At 38.4% G+C, this 17,329-nt stretch overlaps 1 protein-coding gene across 1 annotated transcript in view; it reads right to left on the bottom strand.

Moving 5' to 3' along the window:
• Positions 1 to 3,510: 3,510 nt before the first annotated feature.
• Positions 3,511 to 17,329, bottom strand: part of LOC133544144 (Krueppel-like factor 7) — a 135,573-nt gene continuing 121,754 nt past the window's right edge. Inside the window, exon 4 of the mRNA XM_061889227.1 lies at positions 3,511 to 13,508. Coding sequence (XP_061745211.1) covers positions 13,457 to 13,508 — 52 coding nt within the window. The 3' untranslated portion in view covers positions 3,511 to 13,456. The remainder of the gene's footprint in view (positions 13,509 to 17,329) is intronic.

Below are 17,329 nucleotides of genomic sequence, written 5' to 3'. Positions count from 1 at the left end.
GGCCGTGGAAGCCGCATAAACACGCTTCTATGATGGTGTGTGTGTGTGTGTGTGTGTGTGTGTGTGACGTGGCTTTACAGTGAACTCACGCCAGGCCTCGTTCTCATCACGTTTAATGAAAACGACACGACCTTTTATTGAGGGATGGACTCCCCTCGTTTTTCGTTCTGCAAAAGCGCTCCTGAGTTGAAGGCGGTAAGTTCACCCAGGTAGATAACGCGTCTGTAATTACTGATAATTGGACATTCACTCGGACAGATGTACGCCAGCTTCCTGATGAGGGTGCCCGTTTCAATTAGAGAGTATTAAATGAGACAAAAGAAAAAAAAAAGAAAAAAAAAAAACCCTGATGGGAGTTCTTCTCTGCTAGACCCGAGGAGAATTAATACACTGCATAGGACCATTTAGCAGGGAGTAATTACTCCCTAATTAGCCATTAGTTATTCGATTAGCCCCTTTATCAGCTGGTCATGGTCAAAAGGCAAGAAAAGCGGAGAAGTCGTCACCTTGTTTGCTAACAGATGTGATTAGAGCAGATGCTCTCAGCCTTTCTGTGTTGCGTGCAATCAGATGACCGAAAAAAAACTGAAAAAACGAACTCACTGAATTAATTTCTGGGTAACGGTAATTAAACCCACTCCGGGTGCTTATAGTTGCTGACTCTGCGATTAATGGATCTGAATTCTAAACCCTTACTACTTGTCAGAGCCCACTGGCCTCGGTTTTGTGGGATATTCTGTTTAAGGTAAAAAAAAAAGGGGGTTTTGCAATAGGGCTGGGCGATATATCGATATACTCGATACATCTCGAGTGTGTGCCATCATCCTCTCATGCCTATGAATCATGTTTTGTTTTCGTCATGTTTGGTCATGTTATGTTTAGTTTTTTGTTTGCACTTCCTGGTTTGTTTTCGTCTCGATGCCAACTCATTGATTTTCACCTTGCTCTCAAGTTCTCACACCTGCTAATCATTATCACAGTCATTATTCAAGCCATTCTGTTTCTGTCTTCGTCCTGGCAACTTTACTTACCTACCTACCTACCTTAACCACATTTCCATGTACCTACCTTCATGCCTTGCTATCTGTTTTTGACCACGCCACGTAAGTTTTGTATTTATGCCTGAGTGCAAGTTTTTGGTTTGTTATTCATGCCACAGCGCAAGTGTTTTTGTTTCATGTTTTTAGTTGACAGCCTTTGGTCTAGTCATTTGTTTTTGTAGCCAAGTATTTGTTCTCCGCCACTGTGCGCGCCCTTTGTTTGCCTTTTCGTGTAGTTTTGTTAGAATATCAATAAATACTGTATGTACTCACGTTCACGCCTGGCTCGTCCTAAATATTCTCTGCATCGAAACAATCCAAGTCCGAGTCCGCTTCTGCGAGGTCGTGTCGGTGGCAGCAGCCTAAGCAGGGAAGCCCAGACTTCCCCTTTCCCCAGCCAATTCGTCCAGCTCTTCCCGGGGGATCCCGAGGACATCCCAGGCCAGGGAGACATAGACTTCCCAACGTTATTTATCTTTATTATCTTTTTATTATTATTACTATTTTTTTTACGCTGTGGCACTTTGAGGTTGTTTGCTCAACATAAAGTGCTTTTTTTTATTTATTTTTTTACAAATAAAGTCTATTATTAAGTATGAATTGTTGTAGTTATATTGTAAAACCTACAATAGTTGCTTGGAGTGATGAATGAAGAATATTTGGTGCAGATACGCTATGGACATATACTTCCGGTTCAAGGAAGAAAACATTTTCAATTTTCAAATTTCAACATTTTCCATCTTTTTAAAAAAGCCTTTTTATAGACATGCATGCTGGTTGAAGCTATTGGGGTGTTTCTAGTTTTATATTTTATTGATCTTTATTATCTTTTTATTATTATTATTATTATTACTATTTTTTTTACGCTGTGGCACTTTGAGGTTGTTTGCTCAACGTAAAGTGCTTTTTTTTTTTTTACAAATAAAATCTATTATTAAGTTTGAATTATTGTAGTTATATTGTAAAACCTACAAACGTTGCTTGGAGTGATGAATGAAGAATATTTGGTGCAGATACGCTATGGACATATACTTCCGGTTCAAGGAAGAAAACATTTTCAATTTTCAAATTTCAACATTTTCCATCTTTTTAAAAAAGCCTTTTTATAGACATGCATGCTGGTTGAAGCTATTGGGGTGTTTCTAGTTTTATATTTTATTGATCTTTATTATCTTTTTATTATTATTATTATTATTACTATTTTTTTACGCTGTGGCACTTTGAAGTTGTTTGCTCAACGTAAAGTGCTTTTTTAAATTTTTTTACAAATAAAATCTATTATTAAGTATGAATTGTTGTAGTTATGTTGTAAAACCTACAAACGTTGCTTGGAGTGATGAATGAAGAATATTTGGTGCAGATACGCTATGGACATATACTTCCGGTTCAAGGAAGAAAACATTTTCAATTTTCAATTTTCAACATTTTCCATCTTTTTAAAAAAGCCTTTTTATAGACATGCATGCTGGTTGAAGCTATTGGGGTGTTTCTAGTTTTATATTTTATTTATCTTTATTACCTTTTTATTATTATTACAATTTTTTTACGCTGTGGCACTTTGAGGTTGTTTGCTCAACGTAAAGTGTTTTTTTTCTTTTACAAATAAAATCTATTATTGAGTATGAATTGTTGTAGGTATATTGTAAAACCTACAAACGTTGCTTGGAGTGATGAATGAAGAATATTTGGTGCGGCTACGCTATGGACATATACTTCCGGTTCAAGGAAGAAAACATTTTCAATTTTCAAATTTCAATATTTTCCATTTTTAAAAAAAAGCCTTTTTATAGACATGCATGCTGGTTGAAGCTATTGGGGTGTTTTTAGTTTTATATTTTATTTATCTTTATTATCTTTTTATTATTATTAGTATTACTATTTTTTTTACGCTGTGGCACTTTGAGGTTGTTTGCTCAATGTAAAGTGTTTTTTTTTAACAAACAAAATCTATTATTAAGTATGAATTGTTGTAGGTATATTGTAAAACCTACAAACGTTGCTTGGAGTGATGAATGAAGAATATTTGGTGCAGATACGCTATGGACATATACTTCCGGTTCAAGGAAGAAAACATTTTCAAACATTTTAAATTTTCAAATTTCAACATTTTCCATCTTTTTAAAAAAGCCTTTTCATAGACATGCATGCTGGTACAAGCTATTGGGGTGTTTCTAGTTTTATATTTTATTTATCTTTATTATCTTTTTATCATTATTATTATTATTACTATATTTTTACATTGTGGCACTTTGAGGTTGTTTGCTCAACGTAAAGTGCTTTTTTTAATTTTTTTTACAAATAAAATCTATTATTAAGTATGAATTGTTGTAGTTGTATTGTAAAACCTACAAACGTTGCTTGGAGTGATGAATGAAGAATATTTGGTGCAGTTCCGCTATGGACATATACTTCCGGTTCAAGGAAGAAAACATTTTCAATTTGTCCCCCAAAAAAATGGCACCATAGCACAAACAATAACCACACTTTTTTAATGTTACGTTACCTTAGAAAAATGGATAAATCAGCCGCGCCGTAGGAAAAATAGTAGCGGCTTGCAGCAAGTCCTGACGAGAATTCAAAGTGAGAAAATGGACAATGAGGTGGATTTCGTCACAGAACAGACCAGCCCGGAAGCACAAATACTCCATGCCAAACTGCGTCTACCATTTATTACACACATGACATTCTTAAATAAAAAAAACAAACAGTTCCTTGCATAGAGATATTACAATACCAATTTAAAAAAAGGAATTATGAAACAAACCGGTAACAAAAATAAATCTTTCTCATTTTTCCATAATAAAGAACATTGTCGTACTCATACATCATAATATACAAATGATAAATTTGAAAGACTTTATACAGCTGAAAAGGAAAAAAGGAGAACGACTACGGAGGAGGGGGTGCGGAAGAGGGGTTGAAAGGGAAGATATCTGATGAAGAGTGAGGGCGAGGCATTGAAGAAACGGTAGAAAAAAGGGTCTGATATTTAAAATTCAGGAGATCAGTGACGCTGAGAGCTGCAGCCTGCAACTCAGGTCGAGTGTGTGTGTGTGTGTGTGTGTGTGTGTGTGCTCGCCTGCATGTGTAGGGAGTGTCTGCAGGCATGCAAGGGCGTGCTCGTACGTATGTGCGCGCACACGTGTATAAAACAGCTACTGTACAGCGGGTGTGGTGGTGGGATGTGCACGAGTGGACAGAAAAACATCAGATTTTCCTAAAAAAAATTGAGTGCAAATACACAAAAATAAAAAAAATTAAATATACACACAGGCACAGCAGAATGGACAATCATTAAAATGACACAGTAGTGAAGAGCAAAAAAATCAAATAAATAAAAAGTAAACATTCACATTTTGAGAAGTTTTCCAGCGTACAAGTGAGAATTAGTTCCAAAAAAAAAAAAAAAAAAAAAAAAAATTGGGGATACAGTCATCCCTCGCTAGAGCGCACTTCCAATGTGGCGGCTTCACTACTACACAACGCGGATTATTATTATTATTTCAAAGCATATTGTACATGATTGTAGTAGGGCTGGGCGATATATATCGATATACTCGATACATCGCGGGTTTGTTTAGGTGCGATATAGAAAATGACTATATCGTGATATTGGAGAGTACGTTCTCACACAGGGCATTACACTGCAGGCTCTTCTTCACTCTTTCTTGTCTCTCACTCTCACGGAGACGTAAAACAAGCGCACCTTCTTACACACGTCACGTACTGTCACGTCATACGTCACATACGTATACGCAGAGAGGTAGCGGCGTGGGTAACGTTAGCTGCGATGCCGGCGGAGCCGTGCGAGTGGTAATACGAGAGAAAGAAGGTGCCGATCTGGTAACAAATGAAGGAAGAATTAATTACCAAGAAATTTCGAATAGACAACTTTAATTTGTATAGCGTGGGGCACAAGCGTTGCTACCAAAAGTAGCGTTACTGCTAATATGTAGCATCATTTGAAAAGTCACCTGCTAATAACTGTTTGATAGATACAGTTTTGGTCAATTGACTTAGTTGTGATTTCCTTCTCTGCATGAAAGTTTAAAATGAGTATATATTAACGCAGTATGAACAAGAATGTTTCGATCTAGACACATAGAATCATCATACTGCTGTTATTATATGTATCAAGTGTTCATTCAGGCCAAATATGGAGATATATATCGTGTATCGCGATATGGCCCCAAAATATCGAGATATCAAAAAAAGACCATATCGCCCAGCCCTAGTTTGGAGCCTAAATGAAAATGTTAAATTAAGTATTACAGTATTACAGTGCAGTATTTGTAGTGGTGATCGACAAAAACACTCGACTCCCGTTCCCGGGTTAAGGTTGAACTCTACTATGTAAACGACACGGCGCTAATCGCGGTGCTACGCTATCTTCACCACGGCGATCCCGAGACGACCGCCTTTTTTGATGGACTTCAAACTCGACTCCTTCCTCGTCAATAACACGTCTCCGCATTGGTGAGAACTTCGACTCGAAGCGATGTCCGACGACAAGATCTGGAATCAGCCTCGGAGCGCCAGGCTAGCTGAGACTGCTAGAAACTATCAGCTATTGGACGATGATCCGGGCGAAAGTGGAGATGAACTTTGGCCTCGACGTCATCGAAGTCAACTATCTTAACTGCGAGTGTAGAGTTGACCGAGTTCCTACCATGAATTGATTTACGTGGACCCCGACTTAAACCAGTTGAAAAACGTATTCGGGTGTTACCATTTAGTGGTCGATTGTACGGAATATGTACTGTACTGTGCAATCTACCAATACAAGTTTCAATCGATCAATCAATCAATTCTGCGGAACAACACGTGGAAGCCCAGTTGTGATTTAGAAGAATTGCCCAGGACTTTAGTAACCTTAGCTCCTTGGGCTTGTGGTCGGAGTATCCGCCCTGAGATCGGATGAACCCCATACCAAAGACTATATCAAATGGGACCCATTACCTCCCTGCTTGGCACTCAGCATCAAGGGGTTGGAATTGGGGGTTAAATCACCAAAAGTATTCCCGAGCGTGGTCACCGGTGCTGCTCACTGCTCCCCTCACCTCCCAGGGGGGTGAACATAGGGGATGGGTCAAATGTAGAGGACAAATTTCACCCCACACCCAGTGTGTGTGGGACTATCATTGGAACTTGACTGGATAATGTGATAATGACGCACGAATCGTCCTCCGGGCTACCAGAGAGTACTGTGATCTAGAACACACAACGATACTACAGTATATTGGGTCCAAAAAATGGTAAAGATGGGTGTTATTTCAGGTCTGGATGGCCCTAATTATGTGAAAACAACCTTTTTAAAAGGTTGTAAACGTGTGTTCTATGCTCTACCTATGAGAGTATCGGTAACACTTTAGTATGGGGAACATATTCTAGGGAACACATATCTAATTTAGAGTTATTTGGACACTATGGGAACATATTTTATACAACAAAGACTTAGTTTAGAGTTATTTGGACACTATGGGAACATATTCTGAATAACAAAGACTTAGTTTAGAGTTATTTGGACACTATGGGGACATGTTTTATACAACAAAGACTTAGTTTAGAGTTATTTGGACACTATGGGAACATATTGTAAATAACAAAGACTTAATCTCGAGTTATTTGGACACTAGGGGGACATATTCTAAATAACAAAGACTTAGTTTAGTTATTTGGACACTATGGGAACATATTCTAAATAACAAAGACTTTATTTAGAGTTATTTGGACACTAGGGGAACATATTCTGAATAACAAAGACTTAATTTAGAGTTATTTGGACACTAGGGGGACATATTCTGAATAACAAAGACTTAATTTAGAGTTATTTGGACACTAGGGGGACATATTCTAAATAACAAAGACTTTATTTAGAGTTATTTGGACACTAGGGGAACATATTCTGAATAACAAAGACTTAATTTAGAGTTATTTGGACACTAGGGGGACATATTCTAAATAACAAAGACTTAATTTAGAGTTATTTGGACACTAGGGGAACATATTCTAAATAACAAAGGCTTCATTTAGAGTTATTTGGACACTAGGGGAACATATTCTAAATAACAAATAATTAATTTAGAGTTATTTGGACACTAGGGGAACATATTCTAAATAACAAATAATTAATTTAGAGTTATTTGGACACTAGGGGGACATATTTTAAATAACAAATACTTTATTTAGAGTTATTTAGACATTATGGGAAAATATTCTAAATAATAAAGACTTAATTTAGAGTTATTTGGACACTAGGGGGACATATTCTAAATAACAAAGACTTAATTTAGAGTTATTTGGACACTAGGGGAACCTATTCTAAATAACAAAGACTTAATTGAGAGTTATTTGGACACTAGGGGAACATATTCTAAATAACAAAGACTTAATTTAGAGTTATTTGGACAAAGGGGAACATATTCTAAATAACAAATAATTAATTTAGAGTTATTTGGACACTAGGGGAACATATTCTAAATAACAAATAATTAATTTAGAGTTATTTGGACACTAGGGGGACATATTTTAAATAACAAATACTTTATTTAGAGTTATTTAGACATTATGGGAAAATATTCTAAATAATAAAGACTTAATTTAGAGTTATTTGGACACTAGGGGGACATATTCTAAATAACAAAGACTTAATTTAGAGTTATTTGGACACTAGGGGAACCTATTCTAAATAACAAAGACTTAATTGAGAGTTATTTGGACACTAGGGGAACATATTCTAAATAACAAAGACTTAATTTAGAGTTATTTGGACAAAGGGGAACATATTCTAAATAACAAATAATTAATTTACAGTTATTTGGACACTGGGAACATATTCTAAGTAACACAGACTTCATTTAGATTTATTTGGACACTAAGGGGACATTCTAAATAACAAAGACTTAATTTAGAGTTATTTGGACACTTGGGGAACATTGTAAGTAACAAATACTTAATTTAGAGTTATTTGGAAACTATGGGGGCATATTCTAAATAACATAGACTTAAATAGGAGTTATTTGGACACTAGGGAACATATTCTGAATAACAAAGACTTAATTTAGAGTTATTTCGACACTAAGGGAACATATTCTAAATAACAAATAATTAATTTAGAGTTATTTGGACACTAGTGGGACATATTCTAGATAACAAAGACTTAATTTAGATTTATTTGGACACTAGGGGGACATATTCTAAATAACAAAGACTTAGTTTAGAGTTATTTGGACACTATGGGAACATATTGTAAATAACAAAGACTTAATATCGAGTTATTTGGACACTAGGGGGACATATTCTAAATAACAAAGACTTAGTTTAGTTATTTGGACACTATGGGAACATATTCTAAATAACAAAGACTTTATTTAGAGTTATTTGGACACTAGGGGAACATATTCTGAATAACAAAGACTTAATTTAGAGTTATTTGGACACTAGGGGGACATATTCTGAATAACAAAGACTTAATTTAGAGTTATTTGGACACTAGGGGGACATATTCTAAATAACAAAGACTTTATTTAGAGTTATTTGGACACTAGGGGAACATATTCTGAATAACAAAGACTTAATTTAGAGTTATTTGGACACTAGGGGGACATATTCTAAATAACAAAGACTTAATTTAGAGTTATTTGGACACTAGGGGAACATATTCTAAATAACAAAGGCTTCATTTAGAGTTATTTGGACACTAGGGGAACATATTCTAAATAACAAATAATTAATTTAGAGTTATTTGGACACTAGGGGAACATATTCTAAATAACAAATAATTAATTTAGAGTTATTTGGACACTAGGGGGACATATTTTAAATAACAAATACTTTATTTAGAGTTATTTAGACATTATGGGAAAATATTCTAAATAATAAAGACTTAATTTAGAGTTATTTGGACACTAGGGGGACATATTCTAAATAACAAAGACTTAATTTAGAGTTATTTGGACACTAGGGGAACCTATTCTAAATAACAAAGACTTAATTGAGAGTTATTTGGACACTAGGGGAACATATTCTAAATAACAAAGACTTAATTTAGAGTTATTTGGACAAAGGGGAACATATTCTAAATAACAAATAATTAATTTACAGTTATTTGGACACTGGGAACATATTCTAAGTAACACAGACTTCATTTAGATTTATTTGGACACTAGGGGGACATTCTAAATAACAAAGACTTAATTTAGAGTTATTTGGACACTTGGGGAACATTGTAAGTAACAAATACTTAATTTAGAGTTATTTGGAAACTATGGGGGCATATTCTAAATAACATAGACTTAAATAGGAGTTATTTGGACACTAGGGAACATATTCTGAATAACAAAGACTTAATTTAGAGTTATTTCGACACTAAGGGAACATATTCTAAATAACAAATAATTAATTTAGAGTTATTTGGACACTAGTGGGACATATTCTAGATAACAAAGACTAAATTTAGATTTATTTGGACACTAGGGGGACATATTCTAAATAACAAAGACTTAATTTAGAGTTATTTGGACACTAGGGGAACATTCTAAGTAACAAATACTTAATTTAGAGTTATTTGGACACTAGGTGGACATATTCTAAATAACATAGACTTAAATAGGAGGTATTTGGACACTAGGGAACTTATTCTGAATAACAAAGACTTAATTTAGAGTTATTTCGACACTAAGGGAACATATTCTAAATTACAAATAATTCATTTAGAGTTATTTGGACACTAGTGGGACATATTCTAAATAACAAAGACTTAATTTAGAGTTATTTGGAAACTATCAGAACATATTCTAAATAACAAAGACTTAATTTAGAGTTATTTGGACACTAGGGGGACATATTCTAAATAACATAGACTTAATTTAGAGTTATTTGGACACTAGGGGGACATATTCTAAATAAGGTAGACTTAATTTAGAGTTTTTTGGACACTAGGGGAACATATTCTAAATAAAACATAATTAATTTACAGTTATTTGGACACTAGGGGGACATATTCTAAATAACAAAGACTTAATTTAGAGTTATTTGGACACTATGGGAACATATTCTAAATAACATAGACTTAATTTAAAGTTATTTGGACACTAGGGGAACATATTCTAAGTAACAAATACTTAATTTAGAGTTATTTGGACACTAGGGGAACATATTCTAAGTAACAAATACTTAATTTAGAGTTATTTGGACAGTAGGTGGACATATTCTAAATAACGAACTTAATTTACAGTTATTTGGTTAGGGTTGGGGTTAGGGTTAGGGTTAGAGGGTTAGGGTTAGGGAAGGGGTCTGCAACCTGCGGCTCTAGACTTCCGTGCATCCTTAGTGGCTCCCTGGAGCTTATGAAAAATGTATGAAAATAAAAAAAAATGGTGGAAAAATTTATATTTTTGTTTTAATAGGGTTTTTCGGGGAGGACAATCCCACTATTTATATTAAACATGGTTTTCCGCTGAGAGTTTTTGGCGAGTGCCGTTTTGTCCGACTAATTTTGGCAGTCCTTGAACTCACCAGATTTGTTTACATGTACAATTTTCTTGCTTTATGCCACTCTCTTTGTCCTATTTTGTCCACCAAACTATTTATGCTGTGTGTGAATGCACACATGTGAGCTTTGTTGATGTTTTTGACTTGTGTGGAGTGCTAATCAGGCATATGTGGTCAGTGCATGACTTCAAGCGAACCAATGCGAACATGCTATTTAGGATAGCTTTATGTACATATTGCATCATTATGCCTCACTTGCAGGTATATTTGAGCTCATTTAATTCCCTATGTCCTCTGTGTATTTAATTCATATCTGCATTTCTCGTGACAAATTATCTGTTGGTAATATTGCCTGCATTTCTGATAGTTGTTTGTGTGCCATGTTGTTCCAGACCACAGCAAACATTACCCAGCTTGCATATATTGTTATAAATCAATTCAAAGCCCACCAGTAATATCTAAACATTATCTCACCCTCTAAGAAGCCTCGTGTTTTACGAATGTTGTCCAATTTTGTAAAAATGGGTACAATACATTTTAGATTTCAACATTTTTGTCAACGAAGATTTGTGTCAGCCTGCGACAGAGTCATTTTGATAGTAGGCTAATAAAGATACTATAGACACTTACGTCATGTGTTGCTTTCATTATAACACGGCTTTTCATTTTTTGCTGCTCCAGACGGATTTTTTCTTTGTATTTTTGGTCCAATATGACTCTTTCAACATTTTGGGTTGCCGACCCCTGGGTTAGGGTTAGTAATGGTGAGAATATGTTCTCCATACTAAAGTGTTACCGGCTTACTGGTTGTATAATAAGGCCATGCAGAATAACACATTAATAAGTACTTAATAATGACTAATTAAGAGCCAATATGTTACTAATTTGCATGTTAAAAAGCAACTAATTAATGGTGACTATGTTCCCTATACTAAAGTGTTACCAAGGTATTGAGTCCTAGTGCTGAGAAGTCCATTTATCGCGGTCATGTCCGGTCCCGATTTTACCCCGTTAAACGAGGGACAACTGTATTTCTGTGTTCCAGTCCAGGGTTGCCCGTGAGAACAATTTAGAACAACAACAAAAAAAAATAAAACACATTGCCACACAACCATTAATGTCGACATCGGAGCTGGACTATTAAAACACACACAAAGAGCTGCCATCGATGGTGCAAACCAATTTTTCTTCGTTTTTGTTTTGCCAGATGAATGCAGACCTGGACTGAACGCTAAGGCTGCGGGAAATGGTTAAAAAAAATGTGTCCGGGACAGCGCCCCCCCCTAGGCGGACACGCACGCAGGACCGAGCCCCTGTCGCTCCAGCCCTGGAAGCCCCAAGTACATGGGTGGAATCAGGTGCGGGTTAGTCGTTGAAGAATCCACATTCTTGTTCAAATCCAGACCGTCGATTGTGTCGCCAATTGCCGTTGGATACTAGCATCGGCTCTTTTTTTTTTTTGTCTGTGTTGCCCCGGTAAAAAACAAAAAAAAAAGGCATCTCGTGGAGCTGGCGGCCGGGGATTCAGGGGTCGGATCACCGTGAACAAATGTGACTACATGTCTTTGTATCGGGAGGTCTTACTCTGTTGTGGTTTTAGGAGCTGATGGGGCGGTTATCTCTGCTGAGTGCGCAGATCTGCCGCGTCCATAGAAACCTGCTCTCCTGACCCCTCTGCCGTTCCACTCCAACAAAGCGTGACACAAGCCACCAGGCGTGACTCGGTAGTGTAATAATGACGTGTGGAGTAGTGAAAAGGAATGGTTCTAACCGGAAGCGACCGCAACGGCGTTCTCGTCATTTTTTTTTTTTCTGTATTTTTTTTTTTCCAGATGCAAGTGCACGGACACATACACAGATACATTCACATTGATTGATTCGTCCTCCAACAAGTCCGGTCTACGTCCAACGGGGGGGTGGGGAATTGGGGGTTCAATCTCACAAGAAGTCACCAGGAGGATGCATAGGGCCCGATTTAGTTTGAAACGTCTGCGTTTTGAATGGAAGTCCGCTAAGTTGGAAGAGTTCTGCATTGGAGAGCGCTCCGTCGGTCGGTCGGACGCCGATCACTCTCAAAGGGCCCGAGAGATCATTTCAGGGCATCGACAGGTTTTTATTTGGCTGCATCCGTTCCCGAAGAGTTCCTCAGAATGGGTCTATTCCGGAACAAATAGGAGATCTTTGCTTAGAAACATAGAGCCTTTAGGTACATATTGATCTTGTCTGATGTGCTATTACAAGATGCTTTCGGACTTGTGCATGGGGGCCGAATCGACTCCCAGCCGGACTCGCTGGGGTCGTTTTTTTGTTTTTTTTTAACAAAATGTTTGTAAAAGTCAATTGTGCAACAGTTTTTTTTTTCACACTGAGGAGCTTTGCGACAAGAGATGGCCTTTCTTTCCCAGGAGTAGATTAGTTGACCCTAACCCATGCAGAGGGAACTCCCACCGGATGATGTCCGTGGCCTCAATCGACCTCCGCCGGGCTGAAACATGCTCCTCTCGTCCGGTCTCTAAATCCCATGCCATGGAAACCAGAAGGATTTCTAAACGGATCCAGTCGGTTAAGGTGTAACGGGTCAAACGGAAAACTCATACTTGATTATATAACCTTTGAACGGAAAAGGCTGCGGAAACCAAAGTGAGGATGGCGTTTAGCTCAAAGAGAGACCAAAATATACAAAGTGGCTGACATTTTGGACTGCGAGGGGGGGGCAAGAGTTGAAACCAACTGAAGGTCATCCATTTCGGGGACGCCGACCACGGTTAATCGAGTCATGTCTGACCCCGTTTGTTTGCCTGTCCGTGTTCAAGCCCGTGGCGGGAATCAGAGATCTATCCCGTCTGAGATCCGTGGTGGTACTTTTTGTCTGCAAGTGATGCTCCCCTCTCTCTCCTCATCTCTGCCTCCGTCTCCTTCATGCCTCAAATGTGCCTCTTCATGTGCAGCGCCAGATGATCTGATCGTGAGAAACACCTGTAAACAACAGAGAGAGGGGGGGTGTTAGCTCGAAAACCAAGGCACGGTAAAGAGAGGGTTTGTTCAGTCAATGGTGCTAATGTAGCTGTTAGGTGGAGAGCGCTGAGCCGTGGGCGTCGATTCAATTAGTACGCATGTAACAGATTCATAATCAGCAGTTTTTCTTTCAGCTGTATCTACTAATGATTAGAGCAGGGCCTTGAGCAACTACCGGCTGCAGACAAAAGACAACATGCAAAAACGGAAAACGGTAAGTTGCGGATGAATCGGGGCCATGTAGCATCCAAACATAAAAGCCTCGTATTACATGCAGTATAAAAGCATTTGGACACCCATCCGAATGATCAGAATCGGGTGTTCTAATGACTTGGTGTATAGAATCTGTCAGTTTGTCTATGTTTTAGTTTTTTCCTCTGCATTTGTCTTTGTTTAGTATCTCCTGTCTTTAGTTCCTGTCAATTGCTCTTATTTTGGTTCAGCTTCCTGTTTGTCTCCCTGTGTGCTGTTGTCACCTCATCTGCGGCTGATTGGCACCTGGCCACACCTGTAGTCAATCAGCCCGCTCCTATTTGTACCCTTTTGGTTTTGTTTTTGTCTCGGTATCTTTATTAAATCATGTTTACTGACCAAATCCCTGCCTCCTTCTCTGCATCCTGGGGTTCGACACCAAATAACTGTGACACATTAGCTCTAGCGCTAAATTGAGCCTCTCCGCCATGGACAACTCTGCGGGGTTCGTATTTGGCTGGATCATTCTGTCACAGTTATTTGGTGTCGAACCCCAAGATGCAGAGAAGGAGGAGGAGAAAAAAAGTTGTCCTTTCTGTACAATACCACATGAAAGTGGTTGGTGTTTGGCATCTAATTCATCCAGCTTCCATACACTTTACAAGAAAAACATTGGCGGCAAATTCCGTAGCTTGCTTGATTGACATTCACGGCACCCGAGGGTCTTGTGAGATGACGCTGGCTGCTGCCAGTTCATTATTATGAAAAAATGACAGAGAGGAAGGCGAGAAACACTTTTTATTTCAACAGACTTTCGCGCCGTCCCTTCCGTCAAAACTCTAAAGGCCGACTGCACATTTCCTATCTTCACAATAAAAGCCCTGCTTCGTAATGCTTGCGCTAACAAAATAAGAGTCTCGGAAAGCTGGCGTGCACAAGTGATGTGCACGCCAGCTTTCTGAGGGATCGCTTGTGCACGCCAGTTTTCCGAGACTCTGTATTTAGTTAGTGCAGACAGGATGAAGCAGGGCTTTTATTGTGAAGATAGGAAATGTGCAGTCGGCCTTTAGAGTTTTGACGGAAGGTACGGCGCGGGAGTCTGTTGAAATAAAAAGTGTTTCTCGCCTTCCTCTCGGTCATATTTTAATAATAATGATCTTGCAGCAGCCAGCGTCATCTCACAAGACCCTCCGGTACCGTGAATGTCATTTAAGTGACGTCTTGGTGAAGATTGATGATCACTAATTTTTAGGTCTATTTTTTTTAAAAGCCTGGCTGGAGATCGACTGACACACCCCCCGCGGTCGACTGGTAGCTCGCGATCGACGTAATGGGCACCCCTGCTTTAGACTATATAGTGTACTTCCATACAGTACAGCTTTCATATTTGAACCTAGTTTGCAGTACTATGGCAAGATGAATCCTATTCTTGCTGAGTGCGCACCCAACTAATGCCGCACTCTTGGGGGAGGGAGCCAAGTGTTGCTTTCTTTTAGGTAATTGCAGGCTGTGTGTTCTGGTGATTAGCGTGCTGGGAAATATTGGAGATGTAAGGATGTTGTACAAGCTTCTGGCACGATTCCATTCAAGACTAAAAATAAACACAAGAACTCTTAACACGGATTTGTCATATTTTGATTTAATTGCAGACTCGATCGCAGCCTGGCTGTTCAACACCAGCCTACACTCAGCAATCTCCGCGCAAACAGAGATATTTTCCGATGTGTGTTCTGCGGGATTGGGGAGCTGCCTGTATGCTAAGACTTTTTGGAAAAAACCTGGCCAAGCAATAAATAGTCTTTCCCGAACTAAGTGGAAACTTAAACAGTAAATATGTGCACCTCAGCCGCACAAAAACCCGAAGCGCAAACCGCTTGGGAAATAGGGGTGGGCGATATCGCACATTTGGGTATCGATCCGATCCGATACCGGAAGTGTCGTCATCTGATGGGGTGGGGGGGGGGGGCGCTTCGGGGTATCAATACTTTTGAAAAACAAATTTGTACTTTTGCCTTTATTAATTGATTATGATAATAATACAAAACAGGACAACGATTTAAGTAAAAATATAAAATATTTATTAAAAAAGTAATATCAATAGCAATAAAGTAATGCAAATAAGGTGCAAACAACTACTGAACCTGGCTTGTCGCCTTAAAACACACAAACACTTAAGGTAAATAGCAAAACTCTAGTTATTGAACAAAGTTGGAAACATGAACACAAAACAAAAGAACTGAGAAATTTAAATAAAAAAGTATTAATATCAATTACGATGAGGTGGCGACTTGTCCAGGGTGTACCCTGCCTTCCGCCCGATTGTAGCTGAGATAGGCGCCAGCGCCCCCCGCGACCCCAAAAGGGAATAAGCGGTAGAAAATGGATGGGTGGATAGTTATTGAACAAAGTTGTAAACATGAACACAAAACAAAAGAACTGAGAAATTTAAATAAAAAAAGTATTAATATCAATTACGATGAGGTGGCGGCTTGTCCAGGGTGTACCCCGCCTTCCGCCCGATTGTAGCTGAGATAGGCGCCAGCGCCCCCCGCGACCCCAAAAGGGAATAAGCGGTAGAAAATGGATGGATGGATAGTTATTGAACAAAGTTGTAAACATGAACACAAAACAAAAGAACTGAGAAATTTAAATAAAAAAATATTAATATCAATTACGATGAGGTGGCGACTTGTCCAGGGTGTACCCCGCCTTCCGCCCGATTGTAGCTGAGATAGGCGCCAGCGCCCCCCGCGACCCCAAAAGGGAATAAGCGGTAGAAAATGGATGGATGGATAGTTATTGAACAAAGTTGTAAACATGAACACAAAACAAAAGAACTGAGAAATTTAAATAAAAAAAGTATTAATATCAATTACGATGAGGTGGCGACTTGTCCAGGGTGTACCCCGCCTTCCGCCCGATTGTAGCTGAGATAGGCGCCAGCGCCCCCCGCGACCCCAAAAGGGAATAAGCGGTAGAAAATGGATGGATGTATGGAATAAAGTAAGTAGTGCAAATAAGGTGAAAACAAATACTAAACTCGGCTAGTCGCCTCACAACACACAAGAACTTAAGTAAAAAAGAAAACGCTAGTTATCAAACAGTTGTAAAAATGAACACAAAACAAAAAAACTGAGAAATTCTTATCGTTATTTTAGTGCAAAAAAATACTTTACAGTTTACAACCAAGACACGAAGGAAACGCCCGCGTGTGTGTGTGTGTGTGTCCGAGTGAACCTCGGAGTGAATTATACTGATGTGTGTGCACTAACGCACCAAGCGTCATGTTAATTGTATTTATTTTATTTATTTTGGGTTGAAGATGAATTTTTAAAGTGTTTTTAAAATCTTGTTCGCGACCCATCACTAGGGAGGAGGGTGGAGTGGTGAGGAGCGCTGCGCTGCGCTCACATTTTTTTTTAAATCGGAGTGATTCGCTTAATTTGGTGAAGTATCGATTCCATCACGCCGGTATCAATACGATACCGATACTCACCAAGTATCGATACTATCGATACTTGGTATCGATACGCCTAGCCCTATTGGCAAACCTCAACCTACTTAATAAGTCCTCAGTGTAGTAAAGTATG

This window comes from Nerophis ophidion, linkage group LG27 (assembly GCF_033978795.1).
Source record: "Nerophis ophidion isolate RoL-2023_Sa linkage group LG27, RoL_Noph_v1.0, whole genome shotgun sequence".
NCBI classification, from domain to species: Eukaryota; Metazoa; Chordata; class Actinopteri; order Syngnathiformes; family Syngnathidae; genus Nerophis; species Nerophis ophidion.
Note: the sequence above shows the minus strand (reverse complement) of the source record. Positions and strands in the feature narration are given on the sequence as shown.